Here is a 15918-nt window from a genome sequence, read left to right on the forward strand (position 1 = left end):
GTTTCAGGTCGTGTTGATATCTCTATGTACACCGCAATCAATGAAATATAAATTTAATCGTACGAACTTTTACGCGGATTTAAACGTCATCATCATATCAATCGAATGATCTTTCTATAATCAATAATTTAGCTTGATTCTTATAAGCACATCATATCGAATTAATTTTATAATAATCTTGGATAAATGTTACGTTTATAGCATGTTATCTATCACGAAGGTTATCGCAAATTTAATTCATTAAAATAATTAAAAATATGGAAATAATGTTAAATACTTTAACGATACGAAACAGAATAACATACGTAGCAATGAATAGAATAGTGTGATTCGAATTGATTGCTCCCAATTATTTCAGAATTATTAATCTTTCCATTTAACGACTGCCGCAGTAGAAATATCAATATGTGGTCAGACGCATGTTAATAGAAATAATTAAATTTACTTAGAATAATCTCTCAATTTATAGCTCAAGTTTATTAATCTTAATTTTTTCTGTTTTTTAATTAATTAAATTTTCGATACCGCTGATAGGTCAACGGGTTAATTATTTATTCTGCTGTTATACATTAAACAACTTTGATTAGCATCAATATTATATTAATAGTGTAAGGTAGGAAATTGAAATTTCAAATTTGAAAATTAAACATTCATATCCTTAATAATTCATATTTTCACAGTAGAATAACCAAAGTTGTAAGAACGACGAATTTCGCATTTCTCATTTAAAATGCATTCTATTAAAAGATAATATTCAAATAGTACGATACATTAAAATTGACAGAACGAGCGCATAAAATGCTCGATCAATGTCGTTTATTCGTCTAATGCAAAGATAAAGAGTTGCACACGGAACGCAAAAGGAATATCAAAGTTATCCGTCCGAATGATTAACTGATTCTTCCGAAAAATCATTCAATATTGTGTTCGTCGTGTATCGAACAATAAATACATAGTAGCAGATTGATAAATTGTTTCCAAGCGTTGGACGATTGCCAATGAGGTCAATGGTTTATCAAACTTTATTCTTTGAAGAGTAGCACCGCTAGACTTTTGTTTTGTTTATGTTGCAAATTCGTGTTACTTTTTAAACAATGTTGGAAGTTAAAAATTAAAATTTAATTAAACCAAGAGCGGATCGTGAACCGATCGTCAGTAAATCATCAACGTGGTTATTGTTAAAACCATTCAACTTTCGTTAAAAAAAAGTCTATTTTAATTGGAAGTACCTCGAGTAATAGTTAGCTAATCATCGTGAATAATAAAATCTTCAATCGAGCAAACAACACAGCATAAAAACGTCATCGTAATGTTAGCCAACAAATTACATCTTTTCAGAACGGAATCAGATCATGAATTTGCATTTCCGCCCTTTTTTTCGCTTGTTGACTTATAACCAGCCTCATCAATGAACCTTGAGCTCTTCGATTAATAGCCGATATTCGTGACGTAGATTCGATTTGAATGATATCTATTCGCTCATTTAAATCAATCGCATTTAAAACTAGATTGCCGGAGCGAGTCAATTTGATTCATTTACGATTTTATTGCTATATATATAGAGAAACTTAAATAATTTTTTTTAAAAGATATGTTGGTTTTTAATAGAATTATGAAATGTATACAAATACTAATTCCTTCCCCTCCTCGCTCCTTAGTTCCAAAAATCCATATATGCTATACCTATTTTGACGGATGTGAGTCCGGCAATTTAGTGTTAATTAACTTCTTAGTAGTATAATTTTTTTTATGAAGACATAGGTGGAATAAAAGAATGATGATACACATGCAAGATGTGTCGTCTAGATAAATATAATTAGAAATAGAGGAGAAAACAAGTTCTAAATTTATATTCTTGTTACCCAATGAAAAAAAGGATCTATTTCGAATACCATTCTCAATTAAAAAATTCCTGAAATCCGGAAAAGAATAAACGAAATTTTCCATGTGATTCATCTTCCCTAGAATTATGTCCGATAAAAGAAAACCACAATTTTCTATGTGTGTACAATAAATTTCCATTCGTTGCACGAAGGCATTCTTAACGGATGCATCATGTTCGCGTTGAGAAAGCACCGTGAACTATAATCAATCGAAGGAATATTTCATAATGAAAGTACAAGGTTGATAACGATACGACCTAAAATGATTAGAGGTATCATATTTTAGAAACACAATACTTCTTTACACACAATGTTTACTGCACAAACATCTTTTTGCAATCGTCTAATTGTCGATTTCCGCCGTTACGCCTATATACCGTTAATCGAGGATGTAACAATATGCAAATAATACGACTTCAAATCAAATGAAACATTCTGAGACGTAAAATGTAAATTTTAATCTCCTACGACCCTCGCGATATTAACGTTTCATTTCCTTGTATTATAATGTATCTTACTACACGCGACAATTTTCACTGCGGCAATCAACGTGTTAAAATGGATCACTCTGCATAAAAATTATAATAATACGTGAGATATTTCATCGGCGAATAAAAGGGGGTTAAATATCGGCCAACACTGGTAGTAATGAATAGTACCTCTAGGGTTAAAAGCACCCTATAGTATTTCAATAGCTACTGAATAAACATGACTAGAAAAATGATGGATGAGAGGTGATGAAACAAGATCTACGTTTCTCAAAAGAACCATTTTAACAATGATGGTTCACAACAATCTGTCAAGTGCATCCTTATGCAACGCGTGTACGTACTGGTACACACGATGCATGCATATGTATGCAATTAACAGGAACGTTGACTTAAGGCGTGCAAGATCCTCTTATCGTAGGTTAGTTGAACAACTGGTCAATTTACAAGAACGTCAATAAACTTTTCGTAAAAAGATAAAAATTAGGAAAGTTTAGTTAATTGTTTAATTCAATGGATAGATCAATGATAGATCGTTTAACCTGATACCGGAATAAAATATACGGAATGAAATAAGCAGAGGATAAATTATATCCTGTTTATTGTTATACCGTAACAAATCATCGCTAATTAACTGCAGCGCACATCGGATATCATGCTTCGTAATAAGGAAGATTAATTGAGTAGCAACTCGAAAATTGAAAATCTACCTTCGCAAGGCAAATGTAAGATCACTCTGATATAATGACGGAAACAAAATACGAAAATTATAAAATATTTAGATATTTCCAGAGCTGGTGTGTATTTTGTTGAAATTTTTAAATTCTAATTAACATATCTCTTATGAATTGCTAATATAAAAATATGAATGCTGTGGAAATACCTAGTACTACCTAGTCAGCAGTTGCGAATGTGTTAATTAACAAATAGTGACAAATTAATTTCACTTTTAATTGTGTACATTATCAAGAAGTTCGTTGTCTCGAATAATTTTCTTTCTTTCTTTCTTCCTTTCTTTCAGAGTATCACAAATGTGATGAAGGATGCTAGCTACTTCACCAGATTAGGTTTGAATCTACTGATTATGAATACAAATTCACAGCCTCTGGTCAAAATGACTGCTAAAGAATTCATGTTCGGATACGAATCTACCCTTGTCACTCTTGGTAACAAGATGATGCCATCCTGGATCAAATTCGATAAATTGGGTCTTATTGATAGGGTAAGTTTTGTAAAGAATCTACAGATTAATAACACTTTCAAAGAAGAAAAAAACATTTAGAAGAATGATATTCTTCAGCATTTCTTTTTTCTGAAGTCATAGCTATAAATTTGAGTTACATATATTATAAATGCTAATAGAAATCTAATGAATATGAAAGTTCGTGCAGTCGGCAATTAATATCAGTCATCTATTACCAAGGAAACAATCTATCGTATTTCCCTACTCATACTTTCTGCCTACAGTAAATTATGTTGTTAAACTACAGGCATTTTAATTCATAATGATTTTATTTATGATTTATTTGACCCCCTAGATGTACGATTTCGACGGTGATTACGAAACCGTTTATACCGGAGAAAAAGACATTCGTGAAACAGGACTGATTGAAAAATATAATGGTGATTATAATCTACCACAATGGACAGGAAAATGCGCGAATGTGAACCATGCTAGTGATGGAGTGAAATTTCCAAGTTACCTCGAGCCAAATGACACTGTATTATTCTTCAGAAAGAGTCTATGTCGCAGCGCATACATGGTATGTTGAATCATTTTGAATTTTATTCAAATTTAAACATTTTTGAAAGCATTGAAAGTCTATAGAAATTTCAAGTATGCAAATTTTATTCCTGAATTAAAATTATTCCATCAGTAATTAATGATGAATAACTTGCGAACATTTAAATGTTTATATTATATCGAATCATGTAAACAATATGTAAATTATATAAAATAATGTGCGAATTAAGGTAATGCTTCAAATCACTTGGAAAGAGAAAATATTTTATAAATATACATATTTGCATACACATCGCTAATTGCGTGTAGAATAATTTAAATACTCTTCATTTAAAAAATTATTAATATCTCAACTTTTAATTTAGTGTTCAATAAAATTTTAATTAATTTGAAATTTTCGAAATACCAAATCGAAAAGTAATCAATAAACGAAATTGAAATAAAATTTTATAGACTCAAACTGAAGAAACATACATCCAAGGATTGCACGCATATAAATACAAGTTTGTGGAGAACGTGTTAGACAATGGTGCCTACAATCCAGAAAACAAATGTTTCTGTCGGAAGGGATACTGTTTGAAGCCTGGTTTAATTGATGTCACCGATTGTTACTATGGTAAGACAATTATTTATAAATTAGTAACTGTACTTTAGTTATGTCACATGTAGCGTTACGATTTATTGCTTTCGCCGTACTTTTTCTATCGCTCATGCACGTCAATGTAAATGATTAAACTTTTATGATAATTATGCGTAATGTGTAAAGTATGCGTTAATGAATGTCATTATAAATTAAAATGAATAATATATTCAGAACGATAATACTCATAAATATACACATGCACTACGTTCATGTGTTGGAATTAAATATTTATTGTTTAACATATTAAGATGTTTAAATGATTACAAAAGATAGCATCACGTGTTCAACGCTTATACTCTCCAACGAACTCTACATCTAATCGTATATGAAACGCAAAAGGAGAACAAAAGGCGCGAGTTGTGAATGATTGACAAATCTCTATAATCATGTTATCGTTAAAATAATTGTGAAAATATGTTGATAATTATAATTTCTTATTCCTTACCATTTCGATGTTTACAGGTTTCCCAATCGCTCTCTCCTATCCACATTTCTACAAATCTGATCCAAGTCTGTTGGCAGCGGTCGAGGGTTTGACCCCAAGAGCAGATCTTCACGAATCATTTGCTTACGTTCAGCCACAGTCAGGCCTTCCTCTTAAACTGGCCTTCCGTTTCCAAATAAACATGGCACTGCAAAATATTGGACACATGGCTCGAGTGGAAAAATTTGAAAACTTCGTATTACCATTACTATGGTTCGAAATTGTAAGTATCAAGAAAATATCAATTATTATTAATTAGGGTGTGATAATTGTCATAATTACCTTAGCGTCGCGTAGACACGATGTGTAAAACAAGGTTTGAAAGACGAAATCTGCGTGCAACCTCCCCCTCTGACTGACAATGAGTGGTGGCGCACAACTACGGTACCGTAGCATGATAATGTCGGGAACGCAAACTGAGCGCGACCTTTACCAACCCGACCCAATCATTCGCTTTGTCGACTCTTCCTACTTCCCGCGAATTCCTATTTTGAAATTATTAAAGTGTGTTATATCACAGATCGATAATATAGAATTTTTTAATATCTTTGTACACTTACATTATGAAAAAGGTATAATTTTCAAAATGTTATGTTTCAGGGAATGTACGAGTTACCAACATCAATGAATATTCGTTTCTGGTTGTATTTAAATTTCTTACCAGTTCTTCAATACATAGTAATTTATTCCTTATTTATTATCGGCTCTATACTGATAATGTTCAGTATCCACAAAATCCTTATGTATCAACTGAATGGATCAACGGTGTCCCGGCAATGGTTAGACCCTGAAATACAAAGTAATAAATTACAATGTTTCAACAACAATAGACGAATGTCGTGCAAAGCCAAAGAAATGGATTTGTACTACAGTACGTTACTTGAATCGAATGATGCAAGCCCAATCTCTGAAAAATCGCCGGAATTATCGTGTTTAAAAGAAGATATAGTGTGACCGATAATTCACGGTCGGAATTCTTGAAAGAGGCTATTTCCCGCGTAAAACTAATTTATGCTCAAAACCTTCAGAGCGCATCAAAAATCAAAATTCAAATCGGCAAATAATAGAATATTTTTGTACTTTGAAATTTATCGTTATTTCCATAGAATTCAAGATTCAATGGAAATCTCAATATATTATATTTACACTTCGATAACAAAAATATAATTATATAAATCACTTAGCAAAGAACTACAAAAGATCTTATCAGTTAGCGCAAGTGCAACTATAAACGTGGTAATGGCATCTTTTTTCATATTTTCTTACCAAATTTCAATTACCATTTATTAATACAAACGGTGCAAATTCAAAATAAATTCGGAATTTAATTTTTTAAATATATAATTTAACATGAGAAGTAATAGAAAAACAATTGTCTACATTCTATAGACTTTTGTGTGCATATATAAAATCTCATATTATTTAATATTTCTTTGGTGTTGTCTTTTGATGGTACGAAATTTAAATTTTACATTTCATCGAAAAACCGGTGTGCTTATTAAGAAAAGATAAATGCAATAATCGTTTACACAAAACATGCAGTTTACATAAACGATTAATTGCATTAAGACTGATATTATAGACTGGTTATAGCGATTAAGTGATTTGTATGGAACTTTAATACAATTAAAAATGTTTAAAAGGAGATGGAAGAAGGTACGATCGAAAATATAAGAAGTAAATGATATGTAAAAAGTATCAATTTGGAATTGCACCGTTTGTAGTTGTGATTGAAAGATAAAATATGAGACGGCGAAATTTAATTAAAATGTATTTCAATACATTCATATAATGGACAAGGAAAAAAGGGTACTTGAGTAATAACTCTTAATAATTCTTTGAAAGATCAATAAACAATTGTGTAAATACCTTATATAGGTATTTTTGCTCTACGACGAGCTATTAAAAGTATTATTTTATATCGTATAAAAACTGTCGAAATACTTCACGAGTATAGAAATTAATCATTCGTCCAGTTGCAATTTAAATATGAATCTATCAGATAATCTCATTTTTTTAAATAATTCCCTCAATAATAATAGTAACTAAATAATTCTTAAGTAATACAGAATTATTACAGTACAGAAATTATTATTACCATTATAAAGTATGAGAATATTGTGGGGAATATAAAGACCGACTATCAAACTCTGTTAGCTTTAAAAAAAAATTGCTACAATTGTAAATATTGTACATAGCCATTTAGTTATGAATCACCAATATGTAGTATTTGCATTGTTTATAATTCTTTAAAATTTATACACGTCATATATGGTAATGTTGAATTTATTGCATTTACTGTGTTGCATGTTAAATGTAAAAACAGTAAACTTGATAGCACTATTTTCTTTCATCTGAAATATGTGCCAAGTCAAAAATAATAAGATGTAATCTCGTAATTAATAAGTTATTTATAAGATAAATAGACATAAAACTTTGTTAAACATCAATCTTGCCTCGTCTATGTAAATTAATCACTAGTGGTGATCAGCTAAGGAAACAGTATTGTTATAGTATGAAAATAAACATGTTCCTATGAAATATTCTCACATTAACTATAATAGAATAAAACAACTGTTGCTTAACCACTTTGTACACATAATAATTTCTGTTTCCTTTAGTTGCAAATTTCATATAGTTTAAAAGCATAATTTTGTTTAATAAAATCTGTTCAGCTGTATAATATCTGTTATGTTTTCCATGCAAATATTGTAATTCTTGCCAGTAAAGTTGTAATGATATAAGTATTCATAAAAATTGCTCAATAAATAAAGTTTATAACAAAAATATATTACATTATTCATATATTTTCTGTAATTTGGACAATACCTGACAATTCCTCCACCATTTCAATGGAAAAAATAATTTGAAAAGTTAGGTAAAAAAATTATTAGCCCAACATACCGAATATTATACATATAAATCGTTTGCACATGTACGAATTAAATAATTGCAAGAGAAACTAAATCTTCAATACATATAAATAAGAAAATACAGTATACAAATAAGGGTACAAATAGAAGTTGATAATGCCTTTAAAAGTTCATAAACGCAATTAGCAGTAATTTCTTATGTATACATAATAATTTTTAAATCTATGAAACAAGCAAAATGGATAAATTAATTTATTATTTCATATTTATATAGATGTATATATACAAGTACCTTTTAATTACTGTTATATAGTAAACATTTTTTATAAAGGAATTAATTCTGTGCCATATATTTTATGACAAATTGTCGTATTCCTTCTTTATCTGAAAATAATTATTTATTATTAAGATACAATAATAAATAATTATGATACAAAGATTAACCAAAATCTATTTTACCGAATATTTTTTTAGCGAGTAGCTTATGGTGCATTTCTCTACAAGTTTTTGAAAATGTTGTTCTATCGGGAATACGTTTGGATGGATAATATTTCATTAAATGAGCTTTTAAAATTTCTGCAGTCTTAAATTGTGTAGCTTTATCTGCTGGTACAAGTACCTTTTTATCTTCACCCTTCTGTTGTTTTGAGCGATTGGTTTTATCTTGTTTTCTTTGTAAATTTTTATGCTCTCTTAATATTTCTTCTTCCACGGTTTTTATCATTGAAAGTTCTTCTTGACACTGAACATCTTTAATATCATCCTTTCTGTCTTCAATTTCTATCGTTTCATTAGTAGAAGTTTCATTTGCATTAACTCCATTATTATGATCATGCGGTTCATTGAGTTTTAATTTTTTATTAGATTCGACATCTATACTACTTTTAAATGAATTTATATTTTTACGTTTATTTCTAGTTTGACTATTTAATTTTATTTCATCCTTATTTAAACTTGTACTATCAATGCTGTTACTGGCTTCTGGAATTGATGAATTAGTTGTGTTTTCAACTGTTGTTTTAAAATTTGCACTTGCAGCTTGCAAAATTTTTTCATAAATTGATTTTTTCGTAGGGGACGCTTTTTTCTTTTCCGAATCATTTTTTACAGACTTTGCGAAAGATTTCCGTGATTTTTTGCTGTAATTTTTCGATAATATGTTATTCTCTTCATGAAGTTTTCGAGCACACGTAAATCCACTTAATTGTTGAAGTTCAATTGTTTTATCTTCTTCACTGTTTTTAATATCTACTTTAACAGGAGAGTTACGGTCTTTATTTTTCCTTCCTATCGCGTTCACATCTTTACTATCATCTTTCAAAATACTTGCATCGAACAAATAGTTTCTACTATCATTAGATGTGCTTGCTATTAAATTTCTATCATTTCGAAGTTCTAAAGCAGTTTTAAAAGTAGAACATGAAATATCTTTACTTATACTTGATTCTTGAAAAGAAATACGAATATCTTTAACATCAAACTTATTTGTCACACTTTCGCTCTCTGTATCATGTTCTAAACTATCATTGCTTACTTCCTGTTTATTTTTATAGATAGTGACATTATTTGAACTTACATTAAAATCCCGTAAACATTCATGAAGCGTATTAGTACTAGTACATTTTCGCACTGAAGAAATCTGTATTTATGAATAAAATAAACATTCAGTTAAAGATATTACATTTTACATGTGTATAAATCGCTATATTACCCACCAATTTAGACATATCAAATTTATATTTATTTGCAACTTTAGTATTGCACAAAACCCTGTACTCAAGATCTTGTGCTATACTGTGCAAATGTTTCTCTTGAGATTGTCCTTTTATATCGGAAATCATTTTTTCATAATTATCTATTAATGCTGATCTTAACTGAACATAAAAATGTTCTCGTACTTGAACAGCTAAACCTTTTATTTTTGTATCAGTACTTTCAGCTGCACGTACATGGGACTGTTTAGCATCTTCGCGATTTTGTTTTTTTATCTGGAATAATACGTTAATTGAAAAAACTTAAGCCTCTATACAATATAAATTGTATATACCTCGTCGAGTTTACTATTAGTTCTCCGTATAGCAAACTGTTTTTCAATTAACTCTTTAGCTTCCCGTTTACTTTCAGCGATGAGTCTTTCTCTTGTACCTGATTCTTCTTTATATTCATCTTCACTATACGTTTAAATAGTTAGTTTAAATAGCCATACCTTGAGCTCAAAATAATTATAAGTTACTTACAGATTATCATACTTTGATAATGCAATGCCATCTAAATTACTATTCGATTTTTGTAATCTAGTTTGAGACATTTCGAACTGTGATATCATTGCTTGAACAGCATCTTTGTTCTTGCACACATCACACCTATCTTTACATGGTGGCGGCCCATCCCCAAAGTATTTAGAAAATACTGCATGTCTACATCTATGCAGTATATCATAAAGTTGATCATCAAGCACATACTTAAAAAACACCTATGAAAACTTATGATTCTTACTTTGCTTCAAGGCAATATGAAACAGCTTTCTCAAAATTGTTCCATCTTAATTTTACAAGCTCAGAATTTTTCTGTGTAATTTCTTCTTTGATAAGGAACGCAATCGGCTTGTATTCTTCATTACTAAAATAAATTCTACAAAACGCCGGTTTGCCATCTCTACCTGCTCTACCAGATTCTTGATAGTATGCTGCTATATTTTGAGGAACTGTCCAATGTACTACAAATCTATGTAACATAAATAAAATAAAGTACCAATGTAAACGAACGTGTATTCTTATTAAATAATGCAATGTACCTAACAGATCCTTTATCTACACCCATTCCAAAACTACATGTTGCTGCAATAACAGGTACCTCACCAGATGTCCATTTATTTTGAACTTCATTACGTTCTTGATTTTTTAAACCTACAAAAGTAATTGTTTACCTCGCTATGTTTTTCAAAGATTTTAATTTCATACAAGTTTAAAATAATACTAATATGTAACCTGCATGATACGCTAGAGTAGATATACCAGATTTAGATAATTTATTTGCAATTATTTCACATGTTTCCTTTTTTCTACAATAAATAATGCCACAATTTTTTTGTACCTGAAATGTTGTTTCGTCAATTTTTATAGAAATTAAAAACTCAAAATTAGTTTTAAAACTTACTTTTGCAATAGATTCGCTTTGAGAACCAAGAGTTTCTATTATAAAACTTTTCAAGTGCTCAAAAGGCTTATCTAATATTTCTATAAACCACACATCATAATAAAGATTAGGCCTAAACACAGGTACTGAGAATATCAAAGGATTTTTCATGTTTAAAGATTGCATGATATCATCTTTTACCTGCAATAATATGTTTTATAACAAATAATATTAAGCAAAGATTCATTTATAAAACATCTACCTCCTTGGCTGCAGTGGCTGTTAATGCAACTATAGAAATATTAGGACATAATTTCTTAAATATTCCTAACTGTCTATAACTGGGTCTAAAATCATGACCCCACTGGCTTAAACAATGTGCTTCGTCAATTACAAAATAAGATAACGTTTTTATTTTTTTCAATTTAATTATCATATCCTACAAGAAAAAAATTTCAATAGTTATTCGTCTGTATTCTAACATTTTATCATAAATGTGAATTGGAAATATACCTGAAAATGTTGTTGTACCCCCATTTCTGGAGTAACATATAATAATTTAATTTTTGGCGAATCAGACAATAGATCTTTAATTATTGCATTTCTTTCTTTAGTAGATGTGTGTGAATTCAGTGATCTTGCATTTATCTTTATGCTAACTAAATAGTCTATTTGATTCTGTAATCAATCAATGGTACATTAGTTATATCTAACTTTTTAATAACTATGTAGCATATATTATTTAATTTAGCTTGTATACCTTCATTAAAGCTAATAATGGTGAAAAAACAATTGTAACTTTATTTTCTTTCATTATAGCTGGTAGTTGAAAACAAAGTGATTTACCAGATCCAGTTGGCATACAAACAAATACATCTTGTTTACCTAAAAAATATGTATATAAGGTGAAATGTATTAAATTGTAAAATGTATTACTTTATTAAAAATTAACAAAATCTACTAGATATTCACAATTAAATAAATTTACATGCAGATTATTATTAATCAATGTTCAACCTTTGTAAATAGCAGTTGTTGCTTGTTTTTGAATATCACTTTTAAAATCATCATAACCAAATACAGACTTTAAAACAGTTGACAGCATTCTGAAACGAAATAAATTATTTTATTATAAACACTTAAAGTATACAGTCACAGTTTTATTATTGAATCTAATTTCTATATAGATTCTTAGTTATTATACGTTACTTTTTACACACGTTGTTTACACTGCTTATACAATACAACTACAAAAACCCGCCATCATTGCAGCGGTAAACGTCCATAAATTCTTATGCAGCCAAAAAATAACTACTCTTTCTAAGGAAATCACTAAATCTTCAGGACATACAATATGTAGATATGTTTATATATTTTTTATTACATGCCAATTATTAATGAAAATATTGGCTGCATTTTTATAAAATCTTTTATTAGTAAAAATTCATATAAATACATGTTATCCAATAAACCTTTGTATGTACATATGTATTATATGTATATTAAATACCCATTTTATTAAAAACTTTAACATTACACAAATTTTTAATAAATATAATAGGCATACTTATATGTAACATTAGGTAGAATTTTGCAACATATATAATAGCAAATCATAACGTTCAATCCATTCTGAAAAAGTTGCATCGTCTACCGTTTTATCAATAATTTCCATTACTTTCTGAACTGTTTGATGTATCCTGCAAATAATAGAATAGGAATTAATCAAGTTTTAGTGAAGATGGTAATTTTTATTCTTGTACATACCAAGCATTTAATATTTCATTGAATTCCGCGATTTCTGCTTTTGTTTTTGTATTGAAACTTTCTGATAACTTAAATAGTTCAACTGTATTGTAATTGTTTTCTTTGTGTGCTAATATAGGTATTGGTAATAGAGACGGATTTTCCTCAATTTCTAAACACTCAATTCTTTTACAAGTTAACATTAAAATTATATTTTTATAACAGTCTATTAAAGAATAAAGTGGTATTTGAACTGTTGGAAAATAAGATCTGATATTTGAAGTTTGGGAATTGGTAACTGAAATAGAAGCTTCGCTTATACAACTTTTTGTATGCCTGAAACATTTACAAATAATTATAGTATTTTTAATGTTTGAAATGAATGTTTGAAATGTAAAAAAATAGACTGACCTATAAACGCCAATGTCTCCTTTTAGAATAATTTTTCTTAGAGCATTAAGATCTAAGGCTTCATGAAACATATCTAATTCAGTAGTTAAATCATTGTTTAACTCTAATAAATCATAACCATTAATCCGCATTGTTGCTATTTTTTCTAATTCTAAATTTATTTTCTGTTTTACTTTCATTAGAAACGTTGGTGCAGCTTTTAAAAGATTTAACGACTGTTGTATTTGTTGTATACAGTCCACCTAGAATTAGATTAAAATAAATGTTAAATACAGTAACATAATTTAAAATGACAATAGTTAAAAAATATAAACACACTTTTTCTAAATTAATATTTTGTATTTCTGAAGTAATCTGAGACAAGTCAATTGTAAATATATTACTTTCATATAAACTTTCTCGAATTTTATCAACTTCTTCTTGTAAATTTATTTGTTCACTTTCTAATTTACAGACCTCCAATTCTAATGCTAACCATTCACTTATATCTGCAGAATTATTTGAAGCTACCTAAAATCAGAAGCAGATTTAGTTTACAATTGTTTATAATATTTAATGAATATACATATAATATACCTCAATTTTTTCTATAAGTTCTAAAACATTTTGCTGATGCTTTTTTGCTCTAGTATTGTACAATAATTGTTTTGAAATCATGCAAATATGCTGCCCATATATTCTAGCAATACCAATATTTATACTTTTTTTATCTGTATCCATAGATTTCATAGATGCAGATTTAATCAGTGAATCTACATCTTTTGTTAAATTCTGATATAAATGGTGCCACAATGTGGGCACTTCCATACGATCAAGATTATTTGATATTGTATTCCACACCTAAAAATATAATTTGAGCAATGTAACCATAATTATTATTGCTGCACATGTTATTTAAATTCATACTTCTCTTTTACTTGTTCCAGTCCAAAGACTTGTTACTGTATCTAAAACTTCTATTAGTACTTTAGGATCTAAATCTTTGCAAGTACTTGGCATTAAATGTTGCCAAACTAATTTCATATCATTGCAATCATGAAGTTGTGTAGCAGTTTGATCATGTTTCATTTTATACAAATCTCTTCGTGCTCTAACTTCTGATATTTTGGATGAAATATCTTGCAACTTCTTAACTAGATAAAAATGTTTTTTATATTTTTGCTCTTTATATTTTTCTAATAATAAACATACCTTTCTGTCTAATTGTAAAATCTTGCTGTTCATATTCCTCTTCTAACTTATTTATCTGAGTTTTTAAATTATTTCTCTCTGACTTCAACTGAGATATATTTTTTACACACTGAATTAATTTATTATGTGTCCCATGTTTTAACTGATACAACAGAATATTTTTCCGTATTGTTTTTGCTTCTTCTGCATTAAATATAATATCAGCCAATTCATCCCATAGGAATCCAACAAGTCCTGTATGTAAACTATAAACATAATATAATTTATGGTCAAAATATATAATTATAATATACAGTTTCCTTAAGTTATATTTGTAGATAAAAACAAACTTATAATTGATAAATTGTATACAAACGTTTTTTTAACTAAACCATTGCATATTGCTGGTGGACATTTCAATTTATGGGTCCATGTAAATACATCCATTGATTTTTCCATAATTACAAGATGTAAATTATATTAACAGTCAAATATACAACATACACATTACTATAAAATATAATGACAAACAAACAGCTGTATGAAACTGAAAATATAAAATAAGCAAAACTTTAGATAATACTTTAATATGAGAAAAAAAGAAAGAAACAGTACAAACCAGTTATTATGTAAACTTTAATAGTACTTGACACAAATTTATAATTGTTCTCATTATATTATAAAAATTCAAATTTTAACAAACGTAACTGACATTCAAACTGTACATCTAACCACCGACGAGGTATAAACTAGATCTATCATCTAATGTGTTTTTGTATCTTGCATCTCGGGGACTCTAGAGCCCCTTTACCATTTTTGTATCACATCCTACTATACCAGCTACCATTGATATTCTACCCCACAATTACAACCCTTTTGATGGTAGAAAGACATTGGTCTGTGGCAATGCTGATATGCGAATATACTTGTCTTTATTTCTTAATAAATGAAGACAAAATATACTTTAATTTACAGCTAAGGGTTCCAGCTAGTGCGCTCTGGTCATGGTTTCAGTCAAAACCCATTTTTTAGAGGCCTAAAAGTACTTGAATCTGCGACTATATTTTGTTAATTTTTTTCTCTACTTGGAACGCTTGTATTATTAAATATCAACATAATTTCATTGAAACCCAGCCATAGCGTACTGTATTGAACCTTCCTCTTTCAAATGAACCTTCTTGCAGCCCAAAATTTTCTACAAGGACGAAAAGTGTATTCCCGTAAATCCTTTTTTAAGCCCATTTATGCTGCTGCTAATGTCACCTCGCTGCATTCTATACCTTGTCTGTTGTATGTATACATAGTATATAGTATATTATATACATATACATGAAAAAATTT

General features: G+C 28.9%; 4 protein-coding genes across 6 annotated transcripts in view; 1 reads left to right on the forward strand and 3 right to left on the reverse strand.

Moving 5' to 3' along the window:
* Window positions 1-5281, reverse strand: part of LOC114872055 — a 73917-nt gene extending 68636 nt beyond the window's left edge. The window contains exon 1 of the mRNA XM_046290134.1: window positions 5204-5281. Coding sequence (XP_046146090.1) covers window positions 5204-5206 — 3 coding nt within the window. The 5' untranslated portion in view covers window positions 5207-5281. The remainder of the gene's footprint in view (window positions 1-5203) is intronic.
* LOC114872057 (scavenger receptor class B member 1-like) overlaps window positions 1-8045 on the forward strand; it is a 33187-nt gene extending 25142 nt beyond the window's left edge. For both annotated transcript variants that reach the window (XM_029178820.2, XM_029178819.2), the window contains exons 4-8: window positions 3393-3593; window positions 3910-4134; window positions 4569-4731; window positions 5221-5465; window positions 5843-8045. In XM_029178820.2, coding sequence (XP_029034653.1) covers window positions 3393-3593; window positions 3910-4134; window positions 4569-4731; window positions 5221-5465; window positions 5843-6196 — 1188 coding nt within the window. In that variant the 3' untranslated portion in view covers window positions 6197-8045. The remainder of the gene's footprint in view (window positions 1-3392; window positions 3594-3909; window positions 4135-4568; window positions 4732-5220; window positions 5466-5842) is intronic.
* Window positions 8030-12550, reverse strand: LOC114872056 (ATP-dependent DNA helicase Q5-like). The gene is made up of 14 exons (XM_029178818.2): window positions 12460-12550; window positions 12268-12356; window positions 12011-12135; window positions 11764-11928; window positions 11513-11689; window positions 11272-11451; window positions 11103-11208; window positions 10910-11021; window positions 10612-10839; window positions 10353-10538; window positions 10163-10286; window positions 9831-10103; window positions 8575-9754; window positions 8030-8499 (listed from the first exon to the last, which is right to left on the reverse strand). The coding sequence occupies exons 2-14, from the start codon at window positions 12353-12355 to the stop codon at window positions 8450-8452; spliced, it is 2994 nt and encodes a 997-aa protein (XP_029034651.2). The 5' UTR covers window position 12356; window positions 12460-12550; the 3' UTR covers window positions 8030-8449.
* A 182-nt stretch (window positions 12551-12732) lies between these two features.
* LOC114872058 lies at window positions 12733-15907 on the reverse strand. 2 transcript variants are annotated; one of them, XM_029178821.2, is made up of 9 exons: window positions 15197-15907; window positions 14954-15124; window positions 14599-14843; window positions 14314-14540; window positions 13984-14247; window positions 13726-13917; window positions 13408-13649; window positions 13018-13332; window positions 12733-12950 (listed from the first exon to the last, which is right to left on the reverse strand). In XM_029178821.2, exons 2-9 carry the CDS (start codon window positions 15034-15036, stop codon window positions 12830-12832), a joined length of 1689 nt encoding a protein of 562 aa, XP_029034654.1. In that variant the 5' UTR covers window positions 15037-15124; window positions 15197-15907; the 3' UTR covers window positions 12733-12829. The 2 variants fall into 2 exon arrangements, with proteins under 2 accessions (XP_029034654.1, XP_029034655.1); XM_029178822.2 differs by lacking the exons at window positions 14954-15124; window positions 15197-15907 and having other exon boundaries at window positions 14314-14535; window positions 14599-14724.
* Window positions 15908-15918: the final 11 nt, after the last annotated feature.

Source organism: Osmia bicornis, chromosome 2, assembly GCF_907164935.1.
Source record: "Osmia bicornis bicornis chromosome 2, iOsmBic2.1, whole genome shotgun sequence".
NCBI classification, from domain to species: domain Eukaryota; kingdom Metazoa; phylum Arthropoda; class Insecta; order Hymenoptera; family Megachilidae; genus Osmia; species Osmia bicornis.

Excerpts from the sequence above, each read along its gene's own strand:
- LOC114872056 (XM_029178818.2), bottom strand. The coding sequence starts at position 12,355 with ATGCTGTCAACTGTTTTAAAGTCTGTATTTGGTTATGATGATTTTAAA. Across the intron at positions 11,690-11,763 it reads GGGTACAACAACATTTTCAG|GATATGATAATTAAATTGAA; the intron begins GTATATTTCCAA and ends TTTTTCTTGTAG. Across the intron at positions 8,500-8,574 it reads ACTCGCTAAAAAAATATTCG|ATAAAGAAGGAATACGACAA; the intron begins GTAAAATAGATT and ends AATTATTTTCAG.
- LOC114872058 (XM_029178821.2), bottom strand. The coding sequence starts at position 15,036 with ATGGAAAAATCAATGGATGTATTTACATGGACCCATAAATTGAAATGT. Across the intron at positions 14,248-14,313 it reads CTGGAACAAGTAAAAGAGAA|GTGTGGAATACAATATCAAA; the intron begins GTATGAATTTAA and ends TTATATTTTTAG. Across the intron at positions 13,918-13,983 it reads AACTTATAGAAAAAATTGAG|GTAGCTTCAAATAATTCTGC; the intron begins GTATATTATATG and ends TTCTGATTTTAG.